Genomic DNA, 18,134 nt, shown 5'->3' with positions numbered 1-18,134 from the left:
CACAAGGAAAATGAGTGCTGGGTCTCAGCTAGCCCACAGCCTCTTCTGCAAAGTCTCCTTGACATTTCTCTAATGTAAAGTGGTTCCTCTTCATTTTCCTTGAGTAATACACACGCACACCAACAACAGTGTGCTTTTCAAAATTAATTATACCTTGTAATGCAAGAAGCTGTAGTTGATCAGACTCCAGTGTCTGTCTTTGATTGCAAGCAGATGTCCTGGGTTTATGCAGACACTGTATCAGGAGTATAGTTGTGAACTCCCCAAGCAGAGCACTAAAGACAGGGAAGGGAATACTCAATGCTTGAAGTTAGACAGGAAACTCCCCCATTGGTCCCTTTCTGCCAGAGATAAATCCCAGGAAAATGAAGGTCTGAATACTGGTTACCTGCCAGTCTAGCTAGTCACAGAATACACATAAAACAAAGCAAGTGCCAGGGGTGTATGCAAGTATATGCTTCTTTTCTCTACTCTGGTTCTCCTCCAAATGTCTTATATTGTGTCTGGCTATCTAGCTTTTTTTTTTTTTTTTTTTTTTTTTTGGTATGAAAACACTTCAAGCCTGCCTCTTTGCTTTGTTTAACTCTTTGTCTCATACAATGGGCCCTGTGGTTCACTCTCTGAGTACAAAAGAGACATGCAGCTTTGTGGAGAGGCAGAGATGTAATACTGTTTTTATAAAAGGCCCAGATAACACAGACTTCTTTAGAGCTGCCAATAGTCTTAATGAATAAATAGAAGATAATGCACTTTAATTCAGAGAAACTATGGATAGGAATTTAATTTAATGAGCCACAAAAAGGAAGAAATTCTGGCTTAAACCATGGTGGAATTTGGGGTGCCAATGGACCAAGAGGGTAATTGTATTAGGGCATAGAATATACCTAGTACCAATTGCTGTTACTGATAGAAAGGAGACCTGGCTCAGAGGGTACCACATACCTTACCTGGCTTCTCATAAACCAACTTCATCAACCTGGTCCGAGCAGTGTGATTTCTAAAATGTCTGAAGCATTCATAAAAGTCTCTCCACTAATTCATCACATTCCTTCCAGTGAGCATTGGTGGGGCATATCAGAGGGAAACCCTAAAACTGGACCCAGAGGATGAGCTTGAAGAATTTCCCATATGCATCTTGTCACAAGATTTCCCTGAAATGGAGACTGGGAGGAAATTATAAACATATTCATAGGGATTTGTGATATCCTCACTAACTGGTACCTCAGGGATTCTATAAATAAGGGCCTTAGACTATAAATGTAATAAATGCCATAGACATCTTGATGACTTGGCAAGTTTGGGAAACTTGGAGTAAGTAAAATTGGTGTCTAGTTCCCATTCATATATAAGCTCAAATCTATAATTGCTAGATAGCTTAAGACAAGCTATTTAACTTCCTTAGTTAAATAACTCAGATAAAATCCCTCACTTAGCATGTGTAACTTATAATACCTCTTCGGAGGGTTGTTATGAGAGTTAAGTGGGGAAAACTTTTTTAAAATGCCTGGTATGGTGCCTAAGTGCATTTTAAGCATATTATAAATTTGGAACTTAAATAGAGCATTGTACTTTTAATATTTCCATCACACCAACCCTTCAGGGACTTCAAGATGGTTTGAAACATGATCCAGACAGTGACCTTGACATTGAGCCTTTCGCAAGAGTAAACTGGAAGGAGAAAAATACTCATTGGCAATGGAGGTTATAATTTGACAAAGAAGAAAAGAAAGGCAGGTGGGGTCTGGAGGGTTTCCAAGTTTGAGATCTAAAAAGGAAAATCTTTATAGACTATTATCAAGAATAAATAGGCTTCATCAAAATAGAAAAGTCCTCAACAAATTTGAAAGTTTCCAAATGGAGATTCTACTTCTAAGATGTTGAATTCCCTTGTGGCCCCACACAGATGTTTGAAGCATTTGTAGTTTTGCAAATTGCATTGCTCTACTAGGGACCATCTCCTGTGCTCCTAACTGCTCATAAAAATTAAATCATTAATACTTACCCTAAGTAATGCATCATGTACCCTTGAATACAAGCAAATAAGCCATGGCAGCTAGGGATGGAAATGCAGTATCCACAGCTGTAGGAAGGAGGGTAATCAAGCTGCCCAAGGGAGGAAACAAACCCTCTCAAAGGACATCTTGAGATGAGCATTTCATAACAGTTACAGCATCATCATTATCATTGTCATTAACATATTTTAGCAGTAATGCAATAGTTCTCATTACCCAAGCTTACTTTGTAGTAGGTGCTCTGTGTCCTATTTTGCATGCATAGCCTTCCATCATTGTGTAAAAGTGTTATCACATGAAGTACTGTGTTTTTCTGACTTGTGTCTCCACCATTCATTAGGAACTGGTTATAACTGCCATTCTTACACAAGTGCAGAATTACAGTATTTGCCAGAACATTAATCTTTCCACTTTTGCTCCCTTAATAATACTAGAATTGGAGTACTAGGATTAAGTGTGTTTAGTTTCACATTGAATTGCTCACCTAGATGAATTTCTATCCTATACTCCCAGATACTACATTCCCAGAGTCCTTTAGGAAAGGGAAATTGACTATCTACATGTAGGCTGTGGGAATATGGAAGCAGAGTGCTTGGGCTTATGACCACATACTGTCCTGAATGAAGGACCATAACTCTTCAGGTTCCAATAGAAAGGCAATGCCAAATTGTCCTTGGGAAAAGGCATATTCCACCGTGAAGGCAGTGCCTATTCATAAATGACAGCATGATAACAGGAAGACTAACATTTATTAATTACTTGAGAATTATTTGTATATAGGCACTAGTTTGACCCCTTATATGTAAACAGACAGACCCCTGTTTTACAGGCATAAACTAAGGTCCACATGCTTCATTTAGAAAGTACAAGCTAAGCTAAGAAAGTCCAATAGAGAAGTTTATACTACAATAGGATCTTCTAGTAGGAATCTGTTCTTGAACAAGTCCAACAGAAGGCACACCACCTCAAAGCATGAGAAATAAGTAGGTCCATAATGTTTGCAGAACTAAAATATCTTCTGGCAAGTTCATGCCAAGGTGTGCCTAATTTCATCCTCAATACAACATATCTTATCTTGTGTTCAATCCACACCAGTGCATCACAGTTCTGTATATGTAGGTTATGTCTTGTTACAGCACATTTTTGAAGTAGTGTTCTTGACTCGGTTGCATTTGTCCATCTTCACCATAGCTTATTGTCCTAAACTTGTCAACTCTATCATAGAATCATTTTCCTCAAGAAACTTGTTAGGAAAGTACCATGTTGCTCCCCCAGTCATTCACCACTCCTTTTACAGATTCCTGCAAGAGGAAGGAAGGGATGGAGGGAGGGAGGCAGGGAGAGATGGAGTCAGGGAGAGAGATGGGGGAGAGAGAGAGGGAGAGAGGGAGGAAAGAAGGAAACAAGGAAGGAAGGAAGAAAAAAGAAAAAGAAAAGAGAAAAAAAAGAAAACAACCATGGATTTGCTGAGGCCAGGGCTATAGCTAGCTCCTTCACTTTAAAAATCCCAGCATCTAAAGGTCCATATAAAGTGGTTATTGATCCCTTTGGGTTAGATAATAAATGAAATCCCTGCAGATCATAAGCAAAACCACTGTGTGGTGGCCTTGTTAATTGTTATTGCTGTCAGAGTTGTGGTCTCTTCTTATGCTCTTCCTTTGTTTGCCTTCCCCTTACTGGTCAGAATTCAGAGACACTGGGTACATGACTCTGACACTAATTAAAACTGATGAGTGACTGTGACACTTCCATTTACTAGGGCAGCATGTTGTGTGGTACATTTGTAACCAGCATCAGCTTGGCACTGGTATTAGTGTGGTCTTTCCACTAGACTGTCACTTGGTTTTTTTAATGTCTTGATTCATTGCACGCTATAAAGTGTGTTGACTGAGTTGTCTCTGTGAGAAATCAGGGAATCCAAGGCTCCCCAAGATTTTCCAGAACAGCAATTTGGCTCCAACTCTACTTGTGGTCTCAGAACTGACCTGTACATTTCATCCCAGACATCATTCTAGGAAAACTTGTCAACATTGCTGCTAACCTAAGAAATGGACACTGGTGTCCCTTTCCTCAATTTCAAATTGAATATTGAGACAAATGCTGAATAATTCCATAGGTGTAGGTACTCTCTCACACTCTCCTTCTCTCTTTTCTCTCTTATTAACTTAATATTCTCCCCTTTAAGCTATCTAATTAAATAGTGAATAATTATAAATAAAACATGTAACTTACAGTTGGAGAACATTTATTTTTTTATCTATCCGTTTATCTATCTATTTAGTGGAATGCAATAAAAGGAGAGTTAGTCGGTGTGACCATATTGCTAAGAAGGGCAAAGAGATTCACATAATTCCCAAGTCCATCTTTGAGGGTCCTGAAGTGAGATTAAACTTTAAATAGAAGACCAGAGATATGTACATCTAAAAGTCCTGGCCAAGGTGTTGTCCCAGCCTAGGCTTCATCATGAGACCCTTTCTCAAACCAACAAGATGGAGTTACTTATACCAGCCCTTTCAAAAGCAATGAATAACCAAAAGTTGTGAAAAATAGTTTTTATGCATGGCTTCCTGGCACTAAGTGTGTACTCACCTTGATTCGTACATGCTGTTTATTATATTTGTTTCAGGTATATTAATTATTTAAATCTGCTTAAACTAATACTTTGGAGGATGGCTCAGCAGTTAAGAGTATGTGTTATTCTTGTAGAGCACCAGGGTTAAGTTCCCAGCACCCACATTGGATAATAGCCATCCACAACTCCATCTAGAGGATCCAGTACCTTCTTCTGACCTCTGTGGGCACCAGGCACACATGTGGTGCACATACATACATGTAGGTAAATCTAAAAAATACCTTTGTGCTAAGTTTGAGGTAACAGATAATGAAACAATATGTACTGGTTTAAGAAAAGGAATTGATGGTGCTGAAACTAGCCCAAATTATTAATTAAAATCAATAATAATATACTTCAGTTATGAAGTATATATAGTTATGAAGCACCAACTATACTTAATGATATTTTCATAAAATACAATTATTGATTTCTCTTATATTTAAAAATAGTTGTGTAGTACATTATTTATTCTAGGAAATATATATTACCTGATTTTATTTTAATCATTTGTCACAAGCACTCATGGGAGTAAATCACCTTCAATAAATGAAAAGAATTTAAAATTTCAAGAGTAAATACAAAATTTGAAAACCAATAGGCATGCAATTTAAAATATAATAACTGTTCAAAAGTTTTGGAAAACTCCAAACCTTTCTTTTTAGTATTTTCAGTGATAATGCCCAGATAGCCCCCCAAAATTCTACACATATTAGAATTCTGTGTTTGATGGAAAGCCTTAACTCTATCTACTAGATAGTATATTGTTTTTAACAGACACAATGGCTCCAGTCAGATAACTGATGAGAGACCATGAAAACATTTAACAGAAAGTACCTCAAAAAGCAGGTGGATTAGACTTCCAGAAATTCAGAGGGATGGGAGTGGACTGCCCATTTCATCTTTTTTACTTTTTCTTTCCTGTGTTTTATGAAAGACAAAATTCTCAGTGTGTGGCCTTCTATTGAGCAGTAAGACAACATTATCAGTTTTCTCAGAGGATACAGGGAAAACAAACATGATGTGTCTGACTTAGGGGAGAGGAACCATCCTATAGTTCAATTCCATTCTCATGCTGCCTTCCTGAAGGTACTATCACATCCCATAGATTGATCACTCAATCCCATGAAACCATGTTCCACTTCAGGTAACAACTGTGTGTAACATAATGAATGATTTCTTAGCTTGAGATTATAAATATACTATAGTTTTGAAAGAATTTTCAGCTAAAATGTTAGTTCCCATAAAAATGATAGTTCCTGTGACTCATTGATTAGATTTATAGAGTTTGCTACACTAGTTCACAGAATTCAGAGACGATCAATTGTCACAAAGGATATAGGTGATGAGGTGTTGTATCGGTAATCTTCTGCTACCATAGCAAACACCTGAAGTAATCAATTTATAAAGAGAAAAAGTTTTATTTTGACTCATACAGGTTTTTACACCACAATTAGTTGGTCTCACTGCTTTGGGGCCTATGAAATGGAGGACACATTAGCAGCAATGTGCTGAGAAGCTAGTTTACCTCAGATCTGAGAAAAGGCTAAGGATCCACTGTCCATTCTAAAACCACCCTTTCCCAGTGATGGGAAGATCTCCCAGCTCACCTCAGCTCTCAAGTTCCCAACACCTCCGAGTAGTGTCAGGCTGAGGAGCAAAGCTTTAAGACTTGGGCCCTTGGAGGACAATTCACATCCAAACTGTAGCCTATGAAGAACTTGAGGTAGGGCTGAAGAATTCCCCGTGTCCTCTAAGGAAGCCCCCACATCCTCTAAGCATCTCCAGGTTGTCGGCTAACTGAAGCGTCCTGAACTCAGACATTAAATTTTTTGTGAGTGCCATATTGTTTTGGCTGCATTTATTAAACTAGTGCCCATTAATGATCAGCTTAGCCACTAGTCCCTTCCTCCTTCCAAGAGGCTTTGGATAACACACACACACACACACACACACACACACACAAAGCCAGTTCTGTAGCATTGATTTTTCCTATGCCAGCTTCCACACTAAAAGAGGAAATCACCACCCACCAGTAAACTCAATAACCTATAAAAGGACTAATTGAGTACTATAAATATTATAAGAATTTATTTGTTAAAATACAGTAAGAAGATTAAATGTCAACTTAGCTGTATCACTAATTGTTTCCCTGGCTTTTATTTATTCACGAATTTATTCCCTGGCAGTGGTTGATGTATTCTGCTGGTAATGAGAGATGATCTATCCACTCCTATTACACCATTTTCCACCAAGACCAGGCAGCAGTTTGGTCCTTTTCTAGCTGGGTCATTTGCAAAGCAACCCAGCTGGAAAGGGAACATTACCAATCATGTTCCATTTTTGCCGACTTTCCACACATCCTGTTCCTAGATGCATTGTAGTAATGGATTTACTGCCCATTATTTTCGATCAGAGAACTCCAGTGTCTCCATTTTTAACTTTGCACTTCCCCTTAATCCTTCTCCAGTGCCTAGGAATGTTCATGATTTATTATTTCAAAAAATAATATTTATTTTTTTTACATGTCAACCCAGTTCCCTCTCCCTCCGACTCTCCCTCCCTCTTACCCTCTCTGCCCCCTCACATGCACCCTGACCACACTCCCCACCCCAATTCCACATGTAGGGCAATGCCATCCAGGTGGGGTCATGTAAATCTGTCAGGTCATTTGAAGTAGGGACTAGAACTTCTCACCTCTCTCTAGGTTAAGGGAGTATCCCTCCATGGGGGAATGTGTCCACAAGGCCCTTTTGTGCACCAGGAATACATCCTGGTTCCACTGTCTGAGGTCCCTTAGACTGCTCAATCCTTCTAGCTGAGATCCATATTCAGGGGGTCTGAGTCAGTTCCATGCTGGCTTCCCAGCTATCAGTCTGGGGGCCCATTAGCTCCTCCTTGTTCAGGTAAGTTGTCTTTATGTGTTTCTGCAACCTGGTCTTGTCCTCTCCCTCTGCATCTGGATTGTAGTTCTACTCAGTGTTTAGTTATGGGTGTTTGCTTCTGTTTCCAACAGGTACTAGATGAAGGCTCCATGATGGTGGATAAGTTAGTTGTTGATCTCACTATCCGGGAAGGGCATTTATGGTAGCCTTTCCACGGTTGCTCAAATTGTTAGTTGGCGGCAGTCTTGTAGGTCTCTATACCTTTCTTTAGGTTCAGATTTCTCTTCAAACCAATAATGGCTCCCTCTTTTATGTCTATTCTTTCTCTCTCTCTCTCTCTCTCTCTCTCTCTCTCTCTCTCTCTCTCGATATATATATATATATATATATATATATATATATATATCTGTCTCTATCTTCCTCTCCTGTCTTCTATTCCTACCCTGGCTCAATCTCCCTAGTCGCACTTGCTTTCCTCTCCTCCCCTTCTCGTTCTCCTACTTCTCTCTCCATTCACTGCCCCCCCCCACTTCCCATGTGCTCTGGAGTACTTGTCCCTTCCCCCCTTCTGTGACAGACTTTATATGAATCTCTTAAAATACACCTTGTATCCTAGTTCCTCTGGTGGTGTGAATTATAGGCTGGTGGTCCTTTGCTCTAGGTCTAAAATCCATATATGAGTGAGTACATACTGTTCCTCTTTGTGAAACTGGGTTACCACTTCAGGATGGTTTCTTCTAGTGCCATCCATTTGGCCTGTGAATTTCAAGATTCCATTATTTTTTTTTTCTGCAGAGTAGTATTTCATTGTGTAGATGTGCCACATCTTCTTTATCCATTCTTCAGTTGAGGGGCATCTAAGTTGCTTCCAGGTTCTTGCTATTACAAATAATGCTGCTATGAACATAGTTGAGCAGATGACTTTGTTGCATGGATATAGATCATTTCAGTATATGCCTAAGAGGGGGATTGCCGGGTCCTGTGGTAACCTAATTCCCATTTTCCTCAAGAACTGCCATACTGATCTCCAAAATGGCTTTACAAGTTTGCACTCCCACAAGCAGTGGAGGAGTGTTCCTCTTTCTCCACATCCTCTCCAGCATGAGTCGTCATTGGTGTTTCTAATTTTAGCCATTCTGGCAGGAGTAAGATGGTATCTCAAAGTTGTTTTGATTTGCATTTCCCTGATAGCTAAAGATGTTGAACACTTTAAGTGTCTTTCAGCCTTTTTCAGTTCTGTACCCCATTTTTAAAATAGGGTTATTTGGTGTTTTGTTGACTAGTTTCTTGAGTTCTTTGTATATTTTGGAGATCAGACCTTTGTCAGATGTAGGATTGGTGAAAATCTTTTCCCAGTCTGTGGGCTGCTGTTTGGTCTTGTCCACTGTGTCCTTTGCCTTATAGAAGCTTCTAAGTTTGAGGAGGTCTCATTTATTAATTGTTGATCTCAGTGTCTGTGCTCCTGGAGTTATGTTCAGGAAGCAGTCTCCTATACTAATTTGTTACATACGTGACCCAATAAAATCTACCAGGGAACTCCTACAGCTAATAAACACCTTCAGCAAACTAGCAGGATACAAGATAAACTCAAAATAATCAGTAGCCCTACTTTATTCAGACAAGAAAGAGGCTGAGAAAGAAATCAGAGAAATATCACCCTTTACAATAGCCACAAACAACATAAAGATTCTTGGGGTAACACTTACCAAACAAGTGAAAGACCTATATAATAAAAACTTTGTGACTTTAAAGAAAGAAATTAAAGGAGATACCAGAAAATGGAAAGATATCCCATGCTCTTGGATAGGTAGGATTAATATAGTAAAAATGGCAATCTTGCCACAAGCAATCTACAGATTCAATGCAATCCTCATTAAAATCCCACCACAATTCTTCACTGGTCTTGAAAGGATAATAATCGACTTTATATGGAAAAAACAAAAGACCCAGGATAGCCAAAGTAACCCTGTATAATAAAAGAACTTCAGGAGGCATCACCATCCCTGACTTTAAAGCTCTACTACAGAGCTATAGTTCTGAAAACAGCATGGTATTGGCACAAAAATAGACAGGTAGACCAATGGAATGGAATAGTAAATCCTGATATAAACCCACACACCTATGGACACCTGATTTTTGACAAAACAGCTAAAAGAATACAATGGGAGGAGGAAATCATCTTCAACAAATGGTGCTGGCACAACAGGATGATGGTGTGTAGAAGACTGCAGATAGACCTATGCACAAAACTCAAGTCCAAATGGATCAAAGACCTCAACATAAATCCAGCCACACTGAACCTCTTAGAAGAGAAAGTATGAAGTGCTTGAAAAACTAATATTTTTTTTTGTTGGAACTCACTCTTGTAGACCAGGTTGGTCTCAAACTCAAAGAGATTTGCCTGAGTTTGGACTCAAATGATAGATGGTGGAACTGTTGTCATTGTTTTCTATTATGCCTGGGCTTGGGACCAGAAGTGATGGCAACCATAAGGCTAACAATTGCTCTGTCTTCACAAGCTCTTTTTTAGTGCACAGATACAATTTTAATGGGATTTTTTGTATGGGATCTGGTTATCCAAAAGTGGTACTCTAATAGGGTCACAACAGATGGTGTTTCTATGTTGTTGACTAATGATTTTCTTCTCTTTCTTTTCCAGTTAAACCAGCTACTCTTGGCAGAGTTCCCCCAATTCTGCAAAGAATTAATCCAAGCCTGGGGACACGTAAGAATTTCTGTCATTTTACTAACTTGCACTGATGGTTTCCATGTGTTAGTATAATTCAAGCTACTATCCTTTCTCTACTTGGAATATTGGTAACAGAAAAAAAAAAGTGACAGAATTAAAATTTTATAAGGAAAAAGTATTTTTTCAGGATTTACTTTTTAATTTTCCTATAAAGTTCCTTCTTTGTTTTTCTGTTTTGCTTAGGTTTATAGGTTAAGTGTGGCCAAGCTTACAGAGAGAAAAGGATCGAGAGTAGATCAACAGTAATTTGTTGAATTTAGAAAACTGCTATGTTTTACAAATCCCTTTTAAACATTGTTATTGTTATTTGGAAGTATTATGTAATTCTTGCATTGACAAAACAGAATTTGTCTCTCCAAGCAAATTTGCTTATACCTCAAAATACTACCTTCATATGAGCTATTTATTCTCTCTTAAATTTAACCACACATCCCCCTTAGTCATTGTTGGATTAGTTGAACTATAGATACATTGTAAGTCATTCCAATAATTTACACACACACACACAAACACACACACACACCAAATAAAGCTTGCTTGGAGTCAGAGGGCAGAGCTAACCACTAGCTCACCATAGAGGTTTGGAGGACTGTAGAGAGAGGGATAGGAAGTTGATGGAGGGTGTCCTTCTCTATATATATTTCTCTTATTGATTGATGAATAAAATGATGTTTTTGGTCAATGGAGGCAGGAAGATAGGTATGGCTAGGAGACAAGGAGAATTCTGGGAAAGGTAGGCAAAGGAAACCAGATGAAAAGAGTCACTGTAGCTGGCAAAGAAGTAACAGATTCTCTGGTATGCCAAGACCATGTGGAAATACATAAATTTATAGAAATGGATTGATAATTAAGACAGAGATAGCCAATAAGAAGCCCTAGACATTGACCAACATTCAATGCCAGGAGTTGGTGGTGCACACTTTTAGTCCTAGCAGTTGGTAGGCAGAGGCAGGGGGATCTCTGTGGTCTACAGAGCAAGTTCCAGGACAGGCTCTAAAGCCACAGAGAAACCATATCTCAAAAAAAAAAAGAAAGAAAAGAAAAAAGAAAAAAGAAAAAGAAAAACAGAACTCACTACCTTACTTGCAAATGAAAATTTAGCTTCCTCCAAGGTAGTCTCACTGGGGAAATAGGCTACCCTTATGATTGTCTGTATGACCAGCAACAGATGGCCAACAGGAAACAAACTGAAACATGTCTTTGAAGTTGTTTGTTTGTTTGTTTGTTTGTTTTTGTCTCTTAATGTCCTGTCAGGTAATGTCCCCTTTTATTACTTTATTAGTAATATTTTTCTTCTCTATTTTTACCCTGTAGCTTTTTTTATATATTATGGATCCCATTTTACTGTTTTTAATCAGGTTGCAGAGTACTTGAACAAATGATTCTCTGCATCTGTATCTGCTTCCTGGGCCTTTTCCTGGGATCTTTCCTTTCTGTCTGTTTTGTACTATTCTGATGTGTTAGTTTTTCTTTTATCTTTTATATTATTATTATCCCTTAGAAGGCTTTTTATTTTCTAATGAGAGACAGAGAGGGAGTGGATCCATTTGGGAGTGGACAGAAAGGAACTGAGAGAAGTAAAGGGAAGGGACCCGTAACCAGGACATATTTTGTGAGAAAATAAATAAAGAAACCTTGTTGCCTGACAGCACAGCAAAATGAGGCACAACATAAAGGAGTTGTGGCTCTGCGCAGTGTGTATTAGATGAACACACAGCATTTCTGTGTCACAAAGGACTTAAGCTCTAGGCACACACTGGAAAACAGTACTGACTAAGTTCTGACATTGAAGCACACTGTGACTTATTGACAGTCTACTTGTTTATAAAAGATTCAGTCAGCAATTCAGTGAGTAAACATGGATTCGGTTGATGGTTCATAAGGAGATAGTGTTTATGTTGGCTCACTCTAGAACCCAAATGAGTGGTAAACTCCTCCTGACTCACATGCAGCCCTAATCTCCTATCGGTCTAGTGGTACTCTCCAATCCTTTTCCTTGTGTTTTAGAAACAACAGGCAGCCGGGTAGAATTACACACCTTATACATGGAAAAGGGGAGTATGGAGAAGATAGCTTACTCAGCACACTTAACAGACCAAAAGAGAAAAGAAGATACTGTGGCTGCTTTGCTGTGTGCTTGCTCCTATTAGAGCAAAATGAAAAATAAAACCTTGGGTAGTGAGGGTTTGACTGTAATCCCAGCTCTAGGAAATGGCAGTGTGAAGGTCAGTAGTTCAAGACCACCCTCAGTTATATAACGAGGTCAAGGTGAGCCTGAGCTATGTGAGACCAACTCAGGAAGAAAAAAAGAAAAACGTTAGACAATTCCTCAAGCAGCCAGGTCAATATTCACTCATCAATGACTCTTTTCCAACCTCAAATACCCAGATAAAGACTACAATTATCATGGCATGTGTGACAGCACTTTGTTATAGACTACTGTTTTCATGTGGAATGCATGGAAAACAAGGGCTCTTTATAAGATAAATATCCAGTAGCAACATTTTCTAAATGTTCCTTCAATTCCTAACAGTCTTCCGAACCATAATAAATGGCAATCTTTTAAGAAACCTATTCCATGCTTCAGCCACTGATAATCAAACCTCTAAAATGAAGGTCTTTGGGGGGGATACAAACATAGTATGCTCTTCTTTTTCTTTGGGGTGGAATTTAAAATGAATAGGTAAAAAGTGATAACACCCTTCTTTAGAAGTCTGCTAAGTATGTTTAAACATGCTCCTGGAAATTACAATGTGCCTGTGTGTACTCTATATCCAGATTCCTACCACCATTTTTTCTGCCAAAGTTCAGTATACATGTTCAAGAATGAAATCCAAAATAAATATTCTTTCACCCTCGATGGCCCCAGTAGTTGGTGTTAGGGACTATGGGAAGTTTAACAGCCCATGATTGGTTACTACCTTGTAGGCTTGCATGTAGCTTACTCATTTGTTGTTTAGTTAGTTCCACGACTTCAAACCCAATTCTTTTTCTCTATTTTAGAGATCTTTGACTTTTTTTCTTATTCTTGTCCAGTTAGCTTTTTTATTATTTTTATTCATTTTTCTTATTTTATATATCGATCCCAGTTCCCTCTTCCCCTTCCCTCCCTCTCTCCCACCCTCCCATGCCCTCTGTTCACCCTCCCTCCCATCCCCCCCAACTCCCCATTTAGGGTGGTGCCTTCCAGGAGGGGTCATCTAAATCTGTCAAGTCATTTGGACTAGGGTCTGGACCCTCCCTCCTGCCTCTAGGTTAAGGGAGTATCCCTCCATGGCGAATATGCTCCCAAAGTCCTTTTGTACACCAGGGATACATCCTGGTTCCACAGTCAGAGGTCCCTTAGACTGCCAAGGCCTTCTAGCTGAGACCCATGTTCAAGGGGGCTGAATCAGTCCAATGCTGGATTCCCAGCTATCAGTCTGGAGACCTATTAGCTGCTCTTTGTTCAGGTCATCTATTTCTGTGGGATTTCAAACCCAATTCTTTAATCACCAGAGAGCCTTGGATTCTAACTGGTAGATATAGATTATGTATCACCAAGATAGAACATCTACGACTATCATTCCAGAAAGGCCCTTGGTCCACATAGCTCCTGTGTATGATAAACAGGACTGTTTAGGTGATATAAAGTTGTGAATTGAAGGAAAACTGTTGAATCTTCCTTGGGCATGTCATGTATTTAATAGAAGTTAACCTCAGTGTTTACTGATAAAGAAGAATTTTTAAAAGATGCATGGATTTAATAAAGAGTTGAAGCAACATACCAGGACTACTTTCCTAGTAACTGGATGCCTAGTGACAATCATGCAACTTGACACAATATGAGCTTGAATCAAAAACACTCAAGAGCTGATTGTTTTTTTAAACAGAGTTCTTGTAACTAAATAATGAGGTTATATGTCTTTCTTTAAAAGCTGTTTAGATGTATGACTTCTTGATTGTATATTTTCACATGATCCATAATGTACAGAATATATTGATCAACCACAAGACTACAAGGGTTTTCTTCAGTGTTTCTTAGTATTTTAAAGTTTGATCTTTTGTGTGTGTGTATTTGATCCCTCTTAACTGGGGATTTTTGCATACATGACTTGCGCTTGGAGCCTACACTCTTCTTTGTCGTATAGATACTTGATTTCCCTGGAATCATTTAATGTTTTTAGAATTTTTGCTAAAATTTACTCAGCCATAAAAGGGAGGGGTGAATACAATCAAAAACTGGGTTATACTTGAAAGAAATTATCAGTATGAACCAGTGATTTACAACAACAATAATGAAAAGTATCACTTTTATAAAGAATGTATTTACCTACAATTCACAACATGTGTTACAGAATAAGCTACTTCGGGCCTTCTTTCCTTTAGAACAATAATTATTTAAACCAGAGTTTGCAAACTAACCCTCAGACCAGATGCATTATCTATAAATAAGTTTTGTTGGAACACAGCCATGTCCATTTGTTTCAGCTTTTCTGTGAGTGCTTCAGGATCACTGAGATACAAAGCATAGGCCCATAAGCCTAAAATACATCTCATCTGCCCCCTTAAGAGATTATACTGGCTCCTATCCTAAGCATATAAATGGTTCTTCTTATGGCTTGGAATTTTATGAGGCTAATCATCTATTTTATGCCGGTGGTCATCTTTTAGTATCCTATAAAAAAAAATCATCTTCAATTTGGTAATGCATTAATGAGAACACAACATTCACTCTACTAGTTTATTTTATAGTCAACTCTTCTGAAGCAAACTATACTGTAAAATAAGAATAAATTGTCTGGAAATCCATAAAGACTTGTGCATTTGTTGCTATTGAAGATACTCCATCAAATGGAAACTGAAAACATTTGAATACTTAGTGATGGATATCAGGGGCAACTATTTGCCACTATCTATCTGAGACATGCCATTTTTATGGTATAATATTTACCCATGGAAAGTCAGAACAATAGACAGCTATAGTTTGATTTTGCATGACTGTACATCTTTTATAAAGTGACTGCTTCCGTTAAATTCACAATCCAAAATAAAAGATAAAAGATCTTCCCTTGGGGGAGTTAGGGAGGGACTGGGAGGAGCAAAAGGAGGGAAACTATAATCAGATTTATTGTATGAGAAAATAATCCATTTTTCAATACAAGAAAAAGAGACCTCTTTAGGGAAAATGTACATTATAATGTATTTTAAAGCTGAAACATTATACTATCCCAATAGATATATTTTTAGAGGCAATTTGTGCATCCTTGGGATATTCTTGAGTTTCACTTCTGCCTTCATTTTTTTAGTAAGTTCATATGAGTTGTCATGTGTTGTTGAGAATTAGCTATAACTTTTCTTTTTTATTCCTTAGTGTTCCTTATTAGAAAGACATTTTAAACCCAAATTTGAATTATTGTGAAAGCAAGTGTTGTACAGTGTCTGTGTGTGCTGTGTTGTCAGTACATATTGCTTCATGTACCATAAAATTGTTACAGGCATGCCCCACACAAGTCCTCAGAAGAACAGAGAAACACCAATGCCAACACTACCATAACAGAAGTTTTCTTTCCTGTGAATTGAAATAACCTTCTGAAATTCTGACCCTTTTGCACTGAGCCACAAGTCTCAGGGTTACAGTTACCTTGTTGGTTGAAATACCTTAGTCTAGAGACACAGGGGAGGGCTTACTCCCTACCTCAAATTACTTGACAGACTTTGATGACCCCTCATGGAAGGATGGGATGGGACGGGAGGTTTGTGGGGGGCATGGAAGGATGGGAGGGAGAGGTAATTGGGACCGATATGTAAAATAAGAAAAAATATTAAAAGAAAACACCCTACCTGTCCTTCCCTTCATTCACTACTAGATTTTTCTGTCATCTCTTGGGTTATTAAAAAAAAAAAAAAAAAAAAAGACCCTGCTTCTAGTGAAGTGTATCTTGTACTTGAGTAACATTTTTTTTAAGGAAATGAGTCTCACAGATTCTCAGATAATAGCTGTACAATTTTGATGGGAAATTTTTAAATACAAATTTAGTGTTATGAATTCTTTCAGTTGCTGTTTACACCCATGAAGAATCGCAAGGTGTAGTAGCCTGAGAAGCCCCAGCTCTCTGTTCCACATCAAGTATGGCAGTCTGGATGAGAGATTAATTTGTCTGTTTACAGATGGAAAAGCAGGGGGCACCCAAGGGGCTCTCTAGTCTCTACATAGCTGGGGTACCTGATGGGAAAAACAGGGCTGCAAGCTAAGCGGAAGCACAGAGAAGCAGCTCCAGTCTGGTTGACGTGCTTCCTGCTCTTAGACAAGGTTCTGTAAAGCGCTTATTACAGTGTTTGACACCTAGAAAATTTTGACCTGGCCCCCTTCTCTCTTAGAAATGCTTGCTAGGGGGCAAAAAGATGAGGCTCAAATACACTGCTTAATGCTCTGCCATTATAACACCCCTTTTCTGTTTTCAAAATGACAAGTCTCAGTCCAAAACTCCTTCACCAGGGCCTTTGGGAGACTTGTTGCATAGAAGCATGCATCCTACACTGAGGGACCATGGGCTATTAATGAGGGTTGAGAAAGGATATCATTTTCTTCTGTGGTGTAACAACTGATAAGTTGCCCATGCTCTAGTAAACAATCCCCACTTGTATTCATTAAAGCAATGCTAATTAAACTCAGCAGATGAAAATAAATAAAAATTTTAAAATATCATCAAAGAAGGCTGGTTGGAAAGGGGATTTCAATGGGAGGAAAAAGCAGGTGAGAGAGGATAATATGGAGTGAAAATTACCCAAATTCAGTATATACATGTAGGATATTATCAGAGTGAAAAGAGGGGGGATTGTATGGGTTGAGAGGATCTGGGAGGAGTTAGGGGAGGGAAAAGAATATTATGAAAATACATTGTATGAAAATCTAATTTAAAGGGGAAGAAAGAAATAGGAAAAGGAAATGGTAGGTTTTGATCTAAATTTGATTGAGCGAAAAGTTGGTGTCCAAGGTAGTATGGATATGTCCACATCACTCATCACTACCAAAGTTTTCCTTTAATTCACCCAGGTTGAGTCGAATGTATGTTAGATTTAAGTTCCATGAGAGAAGAAATTTCTATTTTGTTCTTGCTATTTACTTAACACGTTGAAGGATGTAGTGGGTACAAACAAAATACATCTTATAGGAATGAGTAGGCCTGCAGAATAAACTTACACTAATTGGGTGAGTGGTGGTCCTATATGCTCACAGAGAAAAATTACTACCATGAAATTCTACAAACTGACAAGAGGAACCATAACCTTCAAAATAGCCATAACCTTCAAAATAAGGTAGACTAAGGGAACTCTGACGTCCACAGTCCCCACGAGCATGCTAGCCTCCACCATCTTGCCCACCCTTGACTTTCAATTCGAGTCATTGTGACGACAGACTGGCAATCATGTGTGTACCTTTTCATTTGGAATTTAGTGCTCTTAGGGTTTTATTTTCACTTTTAGCTTCTTCGTATCCGAAACTGTTGTTCAGAAAACCGTATTAGGACCATGCCTCTTTCATTAGTATATATTTCAGCTACCAACAGAGAAGGTGAACGGATCACTTAAAATTAAACAATTCCATCCCTTTTAGTACACTATAAACATAGCCTTAGCTTTAACTATAATTACAGTCTGTGGGTGATGCTGCTGAAAAATGCTATAATTATGACATTGTGGTTGAGAACCATCTAAATAGAAAACACTGAGCCTTGTTGTGCACAGCTTAAGATGCCATCATGGCCCTCTTCAGTATGAACAAGGCTGATCAGCCCATCTCTACAAAAGCATTCTAGTATGTTAATAATACAAGATCAAGGACCAGAGTAAAATTACAGGGAATGTGTTGCCTTTACTTAACTTTCCTGTGCTCC

General features: G+C 38.5%; 1 protein-coding gene across 1 annotated transcript in view; it reads left to right on the top strand.

Annotated features, from left to right (window-relative positions):
• Ghr (growth hormone receptor) overlaps nucleotides 1-18,134 on the top strand; it is a 222,419-nt gene that overhangs the window by 150,604 nt on the left and 53,681 nt on the right. Inside the window, exon 3 of the mRNA XM_051182481.1 lies at nucleotides 10,168-10,233. Coding sequence (XP_051038438.1) covers nucleotides 10,168-10,233 — 66 coding nt within the window. The remainder of the gene's footprint in view (nucleotides 1-10,167; nucleotides 10,234-18,134) is intronic.

This window comes from Phodopus roborovskii, unplaced genomic scaffold (genome assembly GCF_943737965.1).
Source record: "Phodopus roborovskii unplaced genomic scaffold, PHOROB, whole genome shotgun sequence".
Lineage (NCBI taxonomy): Eukaryota > Metazoa > Chordata > Mammalia > Rodentia > Cricetidae > Phodopus > Phodopus roborovskii.
The sequence above is the reverse complement of the archived record's forward strand: the minus strand, read 5'-3'. Positions and strand labels throughout refer to the sequence as shown.